Raw genomic sequence first — 12,509 nt, 5'->3', positions numbered from 1 at the left:
AGAGACAGCAGGAAGTTCAAGTTCATTCAACAAATATTGACTGCCATCTCTGTGCTAAGTACTATTCTAGATGGTGAGGATATAGTGGAGAATGATATTGACAAAAATCCTTGCTTTTGTGGAACTTATATTTGAAAATGCAGACAGCTGGCATTTGGTGCAAGACTTGGAAGATATGGAGGATTTATCTTCAAGCAAGATATGCACTTGGGGTCCAAAGAAAGGAATGCCTAAGATCAGGATGATGTCACAGCACAGAAACTACACCAGAGTCTGTTGTCACACAGGAGTACAGTGGAATTTCCTTCTGAGGGTAGGGGGAGAAAATGGTAATGGAAGATTAACCTAGGGTTGGGGACTACTTGAAGACAGCTGGTCTAGAATTACCTTATCTTCATTATCACAAGAATATCACAGCATTTGTCCTTTAGCAGATGCTCTGGCAGTAGGTGGTAATAATGGTAACTTGCATTTACATACATTTATAAAGTACTATCATTTACATTATTTAATTAAGAAAAAGCTAACAGTATCCCTACATTTATAGATGGAGAACTCAGGCAAAATTGAGAGTAGAATAATCCTCAAGATTACATAACAAATTGTGGTCAGATTAAGAATTAGAACATAGTTTTCCTGACCCTTAGATCTTGAGAGGTATTTATACTGCTATTATTCTTTCAGTCTATATATCATAAATGTAGCACACTATGAGCTTGACACTCTAAAGAATGTTAAAAAAAAGAGATAAGAATAAAAAGGATGCCGGTAAATGTATGCAACCAAATTTCCCCTGAGTAGTAATTTCAAGTACATGGTTAAGCTTTTTCTAATTCTGAATGATAGGCTTCTGAATGACTCATTACGTGCTTGATGCTGACCATTTGTTAGAAACTGATTGTATCAATACAAAAAAATGTCCATTGGTATTGTTTCATTATTTGAATATGTATTTAGTGAAACAAGAGATTTAAGAGAATTAAGAAATGCACTATATTGTCACTATGAAAGTTAAGAAAATTTCTTTGTGCCATCTGAAGATGTTAAAAATGCGATGGTGGTGGATAACTCCAGTTAAATTACACAACCGTCTAGTCTTGTTTTTGTCTTCTGAATACAAGTTAAGACGTTGGCCAAGCATTTTTTCTTATGGGATATTCAAAAGAGAGTTAAGAAAAAATCTATACAGCTTACTATTTACATTTGTGGAGTTTTCACTATATGCCATGAATTGATCTAAGCCCTTCACATTTGTAAACTAATGTAATCCTGGCATATATATGTGCGTGTATATACATATGGGTGTATAGTATAGACAGATGAGGCAGGTGCTGTCATTTCTGTCTATGAGGAAACTTGAGGGCCGGGGAGGTGAAGTAGCTTTCCCCAAGGGACACCGCTTACTCCGAGAGCTGGGATCTAGTTTACAAACAAAAGTTTCCAGAGAGCAAAATTCTCCCAGGCCACTTTGCTTTTCGATCCTCTCTTCGAGAAAGAGATATGGAGAGTTTCGTGGCCGATCTTTGTAGGAAATGGAGTTGCTAGCTTTCTTTCTAGGGCGGGGCCATCTGGAGCCCCGGCCACCTCCCTCGTCCTTCATTCCGCCCCACCTACCCACTCTCGCTTCCCCCTTCTTCCACCACGCCCTGCTTTACTTCTATCTCCGCTCCTCCCAGCGTCACTGCCTCATCTTCGAGCCCTGCGCCAGGATCCCAACAGTACACCACTCCACGCCGCCGAGACACCCTGCAGACGCTCCCACGCGCGGCCCGCCGTCGCGCCGCCGTGACGTAGCCCCAGCGCCGCCGCCGTTGGGCTGGGGGGCGGGGCCGCGGGGCTGGCTGGCAGGCTGGGGGCGGGGCCGGGGTCCAGCTCCGGGCCTCCGCGGCCATCGCTTCCTGCGCGGTCGGTTCCACTCGCCCGCTCCCCGCCCTCCCGGGCCGAGTGGGGCCGGGTGGCGTCCGCAGTCTCGCCCCGAGGGACACGGCGGCTTCAGGGGCTGGGCCTCCCTCCAGCGCAATGTCAGGCACCGCGACAGCTCTGTGAGGCCGCGGCCGTGGCGCTGGGCGGCGGCGGGTCCGGGCCGAGGCCGCTCATGGTGCCGCCACGACACCATCGCGGGGCAGGAAGGCCAGGTAGGCAGTCAGGGGAGGGCCCCGAAATTCCTCGGAGCCCCTACCGGGACCGAGTGCCCACGAACGGCCCCACCCCTAGCTGTTGGAGTCGGTGGAAGCTTTCTGGCCGAAATGGTATTGGTCTCCAAGGGGCGTCGTGAGGGGAAGGCTGACAGGGGCGTGGGAGTCCGCTCTGGACTCCGACACTAGTGGGAGCTGCTCGAGCGCCGCCTCCGCGCTTTCTCTCACTCCTTGGGGAAGGTGTCACCGGCCTCACTCCTCCCCCCTCCTCCGCCAAAAGAAGAGGAGGATTCCCTTTAACAGCTGTTTCCTCACTCGTCTGGGGAATTACTCTTTGGATCTAAAGAAACAAGATGCAGTGACAGGCAAGGGTGGGTGGGGGAGCATGGAGTATCCTCTCCCTCTACCACGTGAGGCGATTGGAAACGCACCCCCAAGACTCACAACAAATCACTTCCTCTCAAATAATCAAACTCCCCTCCAAGAGATCGAAGACAGAAAAAGACAGAACAGGCGCGAGTCTAGACATTGTCCCTTGGGGTGGATTCCTCTGTAGGGAGAGGCGAATGGACTTTCTGTATTTACGAAACTCGGAGGAGCTTTTTGCCGGTAGCTGACTACTCTTAAATATTGCCTTTTATTGAAGTTTTTTTTTCTGTACCCTATACTTCTCTGAGTGTAATTTTGAAATATACAGTGAATAACGAGGCTAGAGAAAAATGTCAATTATATTTAGCACATTTTGGTATTTTTCATTTGTTCATTTTGAATTTTAAGGGTAAAAAAACGTGATGAACCTTACTTTGAGTGGTTGATGTTTTTATAAGCATCATTTTATGGCTGTTTTTAGGTGCGCTGAGTTCTTCACCTCCTTTTAGACTCAGATCTGCCAAGTTTTCAGGCATTGCTCTTGAAGATCTTAGAAAAGCCTTTAAAATAAGGTAAACTCCACTTTTAATTTACTCTGTGACTTTCAAACAACATCAGCTAAGAAATGTCAGATGTTTCTCTTATACTAATTTACTCATTTTCTACGGTTATTTTTCAAAAATTTTCTTTAATGTGATCTGTATTTTCTAAAAAACAGATTGCAAATGGTGTGTGTATTTATCATGAACCGGATGAATTCCCAGAGCAGTGGTTTCACTCAGCGCAGGCGAATGGCTCTTGGGATTGTTATTCTCCTACTTGTTGATGTGATATGGGTCGCATCCTCAGAACTTACTTCGGTAGGTAATTCTTGTCTAGGAATGATATTGCATTATAGTAATATTGCTATTAATCTGTGGTGTCTTGATAATCATTTCTATCTCATGCTTAAAGCAGTATTTTGAATGTTGTTGAATTATTTATATTTTCTTTGACAAGTGAATTGATGTCAATTCAGGTTGAAACAAAAGATACTCTTTGTTTCGGTTTTCTTCAATCTTTTAAGGAGGGTTATTTTATTTATTTTATTTTTTAAAGATTTTATTTATTTATTTGACAGAGACAGCGAGAGAGGGAACACAAGCAGGGGGAGTGGGAGAGGGAGAGGGAGAAGCAGGCTTCCTGCTGAGCAGGGAGCTTCATGTGGGGCTCAAATGTGGGGCTCTATCCCAGGACCCTGGGACCGTGACCCGAGCCAAAGGCAGACGCTTAAGGACTGAGCCACCCAGGTGCCCCTAGGGAGGGTTATTTTATTTTATTTTATTTTTTAAAATTTTTATTTATTTATTTGACACAGAGAGAGAGATAGCGAGAGCAGGAACACAAGCAGGGGGAGTGGAAGAGGGAGAAGCAGGCTTCCTGCCATCAGGGAGCCCGATGCGGGACTCGATTCCGGGACCCCGGGACCATGACCTGAGCGGAAGGCAGACGCTTAACGACTGAGCCACCCAGGCGCCCAGGAGGGTTATTTTAAAAATGAGACCATATTCATGTTTTCTTAATATTTGATTATGTATCTGTTGTTTTCTTTCTAAATTCAGTTTCTTTGTTTATAAACAATATTTTCTAGTGGAACAAGTATCTAGGATGCAAAGCCATTTGTCACCATTTAATGGAAAGTAAGAATAGTTTTGAACAGATGAGTGAAAGTAATCAGAGCTTTCATGTACAGGTCACTATTGTGCATATGCATGGGTGCATGCACATTTATATATTTGCTGATTCAAACATTGTGAAATACATGGTATATGGTGATTGCATTCAGTTAAATTTTATTTTACCTTTATCAGTGTCCTCTTGATAGTAATAGTGCACAAAGTTTTTCTTTCTAGTTATATATGTAGATATTTTATTCTGTTTGGCTAATGATCTCTATAAAAAGATGTGCAATTTTATTTTCAGAAATTACTGCTTTTCAGCTTACATGTTGTAGTCTTAAGGCTAATATACAAAAGGAAATAGTATTTATAAAATGAATTTAAATGTCAGAAGAAGCAGTTTGTCACTGCTGGTCATCTCACATCATAGTTAAGTAAATAGTTGACACTGACGTTGTAGCCAATGAGTAAATAAATTTTTAGCCATTTTGGAAGTAGGCTCTGGAATACAACAGGCCATTTATTATTTTTCACTCTTCTGTAACCTTTTTTTTTTTTTAGATGAACATTCTGTAGTTTAACACAAAGAGATCTCTTTAATGTTGAAGAGGAAATAAGCTTATCTGTAAAACTTTTAGTTTTAAATAAATAGTTTGGTTTTTATTTGTCAGGTAATAAAATGTAGGACAGAAGAAGACCTGATCACATTATAATTTAGCAATCTGTCTCTGTAGTAAGAGGATATTTTATAATTTTGTTATCCAAGAGCATATGTAATATGTCTAATTCTTCAGCCAAATATGTACATTAAACTTTTAAGATATATTGTGTATTTCAACAAGAAAATCAATCTTTTTATTACAGAAATTTTCTAACATATACAAAGTAGAAAGAATGGTATAATGGATCTTCATATACCTAACAACTATTAAATTTTGCCAATCTTCTCTTATCAACCCCTCCCTAGACATGTTTTCTTGAAGTATTTTCAAGTCTATTCTAGCCACTTGTCATTTGACCTGTAAATTCTTTCATACTCATCTCAAACTGAAAAGGTCCTAATTTTTAAAAATATAATCACCATGCCATTAACAAAATTATATGTCTAACAAAATTAATGATAATTTTTTAAGATCATCTGGTACCTGGTCCATATTCAAATTTCTTTTAAGGCGCTTTCATTCCTTAACTGTATTCCCCCAACCCCCCCCCTTTTTTTTTTAAATCATGCTAATGATTTGTTGGAAAAACTGGATCATTTTTCCTATAGGATATATCACACTGTCTTCGTCCATTTGGGGTGCCACAACAAGGCTGCCATTAGCCTGGGTGGCTCAGACAACACACATTTATTTCTCGCAGCTCTGGGGGCTGGAGAGCTCAAGATCAAGGTACTGGCCGATTAGGTGTCTGCTGAGGAGCCACTTCCTGGTTATTAGGTGGCAGTCTTCTCACTGTGTCCTCAAAAGGCCAGGAGGTCAGGAAAGCACTCTGTGATATCTTTATAAGGCACTAATTCCTTTCATGAGGGCTCTACACTTGATCTAATCACCTCCCAAAGGCCCCACCTCCTAATACCATCACATTGGGAGTTAGGATTTTAACATATTAATTTTGGGAGGACACACATATTCGCTCCATAACACACATTTTAAATTTGGCTGTTTCCTTGGGGTATCATTTAACTTGCTCCTCCTTTTCTCTTATTTCCTATAAAATGGTAGTTAGGTGTAAAGTCCTGATTTGATTCAGGTTCAGTTTTTAGGAAAAAATACCTTGGTGGTACTGGGTACTTCCTGTGACAACACATGAGGCACATAATGGCTATAAGTCTTACTTTGGGTGATGCCAACTTCAGCACTATGAAGTTTCTCATCAACCTTTAGGTAATAGTCAAATATCCATATGATTATTGCCCAGATAGAGTATTTCATTAGGGGTTGTAAAATGATGATTTTTTTCTAAGGGTCATTCCATGTGCATTTATTAGCTGAATTCTTTTTTTTTTTTTTAAAGATTTTATGTATTTGACAGAGACACAGCGAGAGAGGGAACACAATCGGGGAGTGGGAGAGAGAGAAGCAGGCTTCCCACGGAGCAAGGAGCCCAATGTGGGGCTCAATCCCAGGACCCTGGGATCATGACCTGAGCCAAAGGCAGATGCCCAACGACTGAGCCACCCAGGCGCCCCTTAGCTGAATTCTTTAAGGAGAGATTTTCCCCACTACTGTTTGGTTTTCCTGAAACATAGTTCATATAGGAAGCGTTGAATAAATCTTGATTCTTTGTTTTAGAGTAATGTTGCTTAGCAACTTCTAATAGTAACCGTAGGGTATCATCATACATTCATGGATTTTTGTGTATTTCATATGTTTCAGACAATTGTAGTTACTCCTTTTGGTGCTTAAACTGTACTATCTTTGACCAGTGGGAGCCTCTTCAAATTGGCTCTACTGTCCTTTCAATATGACCCTATTGGTCTTTAACATCCTATTTGCTTTTTGGTGCAAGATGCCTCAGGTTCATCTGGTAATTTTCTTGCCCCATATTTGGATTTGATCATTTCTTTAAGAACCCATGGTTTCTTTTATTGCAAGACGATAAAGATCACTTCTGTATTCTATAGGTGCTCATTCCTCCTGGGTTGTCATTTTTTTCTGGGCTTTTCAGTGTACATAAGTAGGACATTTTTTTTTTAAGGAAACAAAAAAACCCATGAATTCTAAGTTAAATGAAGATTATAGGTTTTATATAACTTCCTGGCAACATTAACCTTCATGCAGTTTTATTCATACGCCATTCTGCTTCATTGCCTCTCTTTATGCTGTTTCCTCTTGCCTATTATTTAGCCCTACACATGCAGCTCAAGGATAGCTTCTCTTAGGAATCTTCCACGATCCTCAAATCTCTTTCTCCCTTTGGTAATCCCAGGGTACCTGTATACCCTTGTTGTGGTACTTAGCATATTATGCTGTGTACTTTTCATATATATATGAAAGGAAAGGCTATCTTATTTTTCCTTAGCTCCTAGCCCAAGGAGCTCCTTAGCGCCTAGCTCCTCTTGCATAGTAGGTTTTTAATGAATGTTGAACAAAGCTTTTTTTGGAAGTTGTTGCTGCTTTGTTTGGGAATATTATCCTTTTTATAATATATAGCAAATATGTAGAAATGAGTATAAAATATTTTTGTAATCTCTTCTGATCTTCCCTTCCACATGAACCTCTTAGAGTTAAAAATCATGTAATAGCCTTATTTTTTTGGAGATAAGTAATAAGGTTTAAAGTCATTTCATAGTTTATGTAAATTTTTCCTTTACAGTATGTTTTTACTCAGTACAACAAGCCGTTCTTCAGCACCTTTGCAAAAACATCTATGTTTGTTCTATACCTTTTGGGATTTATTATTTGGAAGCCATGGAGACAACAGTGTACAAGAGGATTTCGAGGAAAGCATGCTGCTTTTGTAAGTTTTAAATTTTAAGTGTTTGTTGAAGAGGGGATTTATTTTTTCAAAGTTTAAAAGTTATTTCTTGAAGGACAGTCAGATTTCAAGTTGTTCAGTTAAGTGAGTGAAGATGGCATATCATGTCGGAGAAACCGACTTTTGTCCAAAATTTTAAATTTATTCTTTTAATCAACTTGGTATCAAAATATCTTGTGAGAAATCAAAGGTACATAATCACTGTCTTTCCCTTATCTCATAATATCCTCTGGGTTGTTAAAAATATTGAACTAGCCCAAATCATTAATGTGGAGATGAAGATGAATGTGAGGAATAAGAATATCTGGAGTCTTTGGTCATTTGCATACTGGATGAGTATCATCTAAATGGTTGTAAAGTTGCTTGTTAGAAATAAAGTAAACCAAGGTTTTATTTATTAAAATGAAAATAGCTTATTTCAGGCCATCTTTCATATGTTTGGCTAACCAAATTATACTCTTTCCTTGATGTAACATAACATGCTGATTGATAGTGTTGACAGAAATGGCAGTCCTCTTATATTAATTCTTTTCCTTTTCCACTCTTTCTCCTTTTCTCCTCTTTTAAAATTGTGATAGAATATACATAACATCAGATTTACCATTTTAGCCCTTTTTTTCTTGCCCCTCTTTTTTTATTGTAGTAAAGAATGTATGACATAAGATTTACAATTTTAATCATTTTTAAATGTATAGTGGCATATAGTGAACATTTTAAATGCTCAGTGGCATTAACTACATTCACTTTGCTATGCAACCATCACCACCGTCCATCTCCAGAACTTTTTCATTATCCCAAACAGAAACTCTGTAGCCCTTTAATAATAACTAACTCCCATTCCCCACTCCTCCCAAATACTTTCTCTATTAATTATTTTCTTTTATGTGTACTTTTTTTGTGCATTAGACTAGTATACTTCTTGTCTTTTCTAATGAACACTTCCATTTTTTACTTTGTAAAAGTAATGCATATACATTATAGAAATGCATATACATTGTAGTATTACATGTAGGAGTATGTTATATGTATATATACCTACATGCACATTACTGAACATTTGGAAAACACAGAGGAACAAAAAGAAGAAAATAGTAAATTCCACCATTCAAGGAATAACTCCAGAGTATTTTGACATATATCCTGCCATTCTTTTTCACGTGTGTATTTTTATTTTATATTTTTACAAAAGTGAAACTATACTGTTATGTCCTGTTTTACAGTTGACGTTCTGTTCTTAGTGGTATATCATGAACAACTTTCTGTGTAATTTAGTATTTCTAGAACATTTTTTAATGTTAAGTTTTTTTAAATTATAGTAGTGATGCATGTTCATTGTTGAAGACAAATTATGGTAACGAAGAATAAAGAATAAGAAGAGTCTATCTGTAATCTCACCATTCTGCAACCACTGTATATACTGATACTCTCTGTGGCTATGTGCTTATGTGCATATATTTAAAATTATAGTAGAAGTAAGTTTAATCTATATCATTGTCTAACTTGATTTTACTTTAATGTATCATGAATACCTCTGCAGGCTAGTAAATAAACATCTGTTATTATCTTTTCTATTTTATTTAACAGTTCCTTGATAGATTGTTTCCACTTTTTCTTTTGATATAAGTAAATAGGAATATCTTTATACACATCTATAGTTATTTACTTTGGATAAATCTCCAAAGTATAATTGGTGGATAAAACAATAATGCCATTTTCAGGCTTTTGCTTCCTATTGCTAAATTAAAACCTATAATTCTTATCTCTGTTAGCAGTGCATGAGATCGAATCCTTACCACAATCCCAACGTTTACCAGTTTGATAGGTGAACATGATATTTTGTTTAATCTGCATGCTTTCAGTGGTTTTTTATGTATTTGTTGCACAATAGGATTCTTTCTGGAGTTGTCTGTATCTTGTTCGTTTTTCTCCATTGACTCCTTATTGACTTAATGGGAATTCTTTAAGAGCATGGGCTCTGGTGTTTGAATTTTGTTCTGTCATTTAGTGATTGCGTGACCTTGAGCAAGTTATTTAACCTCTTCAGACTTTAAGCAAGGATAATGATAGGGTAGGGTAGCCATGGGTGAATAGAAACATGCTTGTACAGCACTAGCGTAGGGTTCTCCAAGTGCGGTTCTCCAGTCCATTGATCCATTTAGGGGTTTCTTGATGTTAATACTATTATCATGATAATACTAAGATGTTATTTCTCTTTTGCACAAACCCACCCATCCTTTTCCTTCTAATCTGAAATGTTACAATAAACAGTATTGTGAAAAGGTCTTAAATTTTGTATTTAGATTGACTTCGGTTTTAATCCTGTCTCTTACTTAGATGAAATCTCTCAGCCTGTTCCTTCATTAGTAAAATGAAGATGATAATACCTACCTTGCATAATTGAATACTTGGCCTTAGTGCTATTATGATTAATAATAATTATACCCTTATAATACTCTGGATTTTTTATTCTATTCCTTTGAGTGTGGCTGACAGCAGCCTTACTTTATAACATGAGTTTAATCGAATTTTATGTCCTGTTATCTGTAGTTTGCAGATGCTGAAGGTTACTTTGCTGCTTGCACAACAGATACAACTATGAATAGTTCTTTGGTAAGTGCTTTTTTTCTCATCAGGAGTGGAATGGGTGGAGTTGAGCCATGACAGGAAGGACTGAAATAGCTTTATAACACCACTATATTAGGATGTAGATATATCCTAATATTGGGTGCCCGCCATAAGAATTGTAATATGGTACTTTATTTCTTGGGACCTAGAAGTAAGTAGTTCAGCCTTCTAGGAGAGAGGGGAAGAGGACATTGGTTAAGGAGTGAAAATCCTAAGGGACAGTCCTTTGTCCTTTGTTTCTTACCAGCTTCATCACTTTGTGTTCATTATTATTATCACTTAGAAGCAAATATATTTGTTTGACACTGAGAATATATAAGCAGATTGTTCATTTGTTCCACAGATTTTTTCCACAAATTTTTAATAGCACTTTTTTTTTTAAAGATTCCTATTTATTTTAGAGAGAGGGCATGAGGAGGAGGAGCAGAGGGAGAGAGAATCTACAGCAGACTCCCCACTGAGCGCAGAGCCCAGTGCAGGGCTCCATCTCATGACCCTGAGATCATGACCTGAGCCTAAAGCAAGAGTTGGATGCTCAACCAACTGCACCACCCAGGCATCCCTAAGTGTTAAGCACTTGTTTTAGGCTCTAGAAATATATACCTTATGTTCTAGTGTGTGAGAGTGTGTGTTTGGGGAGGGCAGAATAGACAGATAATAAGTAGTGAGCAAGTGAAGTAATTAACATATTCACTTATTTTAAGCATTTATAATCTAGTTTGAATCTAGTTTGAGAGAAAGTGTGTAGAAATCTAAGGCATCTCTTTAAGATGTTCCAAATGTGGCATTCTATCTGAGAAAAATTTTAAAGTTACTCTAAAGCTTAGCATCAATTTATAAAGCATTAGCTTCATGGCCTTATTGCCAGTACGGTTTTTTACTTGTCTGGCTTTTGGAACTATAGTTGCATTCAGGGTAGGTTACCAGATGCTGTAAAGAGTTTATGAAGCTTAGAGAAAATGTCCTTCCATTTCTCTAGGATCTTACGAATCAGCAAAATTAATACCACTTGTCTCTTATCAGGGTAGAAGGCAGAGTTGAGGTGACAGACTATTCTTCTGCCTACTCTAATACTAAGTTTTGCTATTATCAGTAAGATGGGTATGTCAAATTGTTCTAGGCCAAATGCTATAATGAAAAGTTCAGTGTAACAAAGAGACTGTGTCTATTTTCAGATCCTGTTGCCTCTTCATTTACTGAATAGTTTTCATTGGCAGAGTTCTATACCAAGAGCTAAAAGAATTTAATAGAAAACATTTTCTGTTAATTTAAGAAACAGCTTAGTTGGAGAATTGTGCCTTAAATATAGATCATTTAAAGAACATGTATAAAAACTGTAGAGGAATTCAGAACCACTTAAAAATATAGACCTTTAGAGCATGGTTAGATAAACCTGGTAATTCTGTTGTCTACCACTTGATTATTTTATATCTCTGTTTTTTTAAGTACCATTTTATGAGGTTGTTATGAGGACTAATGAGAAAGACATGTTTGACTGCTCTGGCCTTGGTAGCTGGTACATTATAAGAACTGATAAGTGGTAGCCGTTTTTTTCTTGTCTATTAATCCTGTAATGGTTTTCAGGAATCTTAATCTTTAATTGAATCTTAAGTAATAAGAGAAAACAATTTGGCAAATACATATACATATTAGATCTTGATTATGTCTTCATTATCTGCCTTCCCCTTTAAACTATGTGATCCTTGAGGACAGAGACTTTTGTCTTTTTTCAGTCTCATAGCCCCAGGATCTAGAACAGTTTCTGACATAGTAGAAGCTCAGCACGTATTTGTTAAAAGAATAAATGAAAAGGAATTGGAGATAATCTGTTAGCTTGAGAAAAAGGTCTGTTTTTATGACATTTAAATGTTAAATATAATGTACCAGTCCTGTTCCAATATATTTTGGGAAAATTCTGCTGTGGTGAACAGCTGTGTTTTGAGTGGTATTTATGTCTACATGCCATCAATTTAAATTTTAGCCAGTATATTAGGTATTATACTTGCTGTTTATATTTGTTTCTGTTTTTGTTACATTCTAGAGTGAACCTCTTTATGTTCCTGTGAAATTTCATGATATTCCAAGTGAAAAACCTGAGAACACAAACATTGATACTGAAGAAAGTAAGCAAGACTTAGAATTTTATAACTTAGAAATGGGAGGAAATTTTAGCTTCATTTAAGCCATCCCCAAACTTAGTGATTTTGTGGGTTGACTGGGATCACCTGGCATTTCTTTTTTC

General features: G+C 37.7%; 1 protein-coding gene across 1 annotated transcript in view; it reads left to right on the top strand.

Moving 5' to 3' along the window:
• The first annotated feature begins 1,872 nt into the window (after nt 1-1,872).
• SLC35F5 (solute carrier family 35 member F5) overlaps nt 1,873-12,509 on the top strand; it is a 37,325-nt gene continuing 26,688 nt past the window's right edge. The window contains exons 1-6 of the mRNA XM_028101362.1: nt 1,873-2,135; nt 2,986-3,076; nt 3,223-3,364; nt 7,481-7,624; nt 10,190-10,252; nt 12,309-12,390. Of these exons, the coding sequence (XP_027957163.1) occupies nt 2,096-2,135; nt 2,986-3,076; nt 3,223-3,364; nt 7,481-7,624; nt 10,190-10,252; nt 12,309-12,390 (562 nt within the window). The 5' untranslated portion in view covers nt 1,873-2,095. The remainder of the gene's footprint in view (nt 2,136-2,985; nt 3,077-3,222; nt 3,365-7,480; nt 7,625-10,189; nt 10,253-12,308; nt 12,391-12,509) is intronic.

Source organism: Eumetopias jubatus, unplaced genomic scaffold (assembly GCF_037043125.1).
Source record: "Eumetopias jubatus isolate StellerSeaLion01/CBP00866 unplaced genomic scaffold, mEumJub1_p1.0 scaffold_3, whole genome shotgun sequence".
Classification (NCBI taxonomy): Eukaryota; Metazoa; Chordata; class Mammalia; order Carnivora; family Otariidae; genus Eumetopias; species Eumetopias jubatus.
The sequence above is the reverse complement of the archived record's forward strand: the minus strand, read 5'-3'. Positions and strand labels throughout refer to the sequence as shown.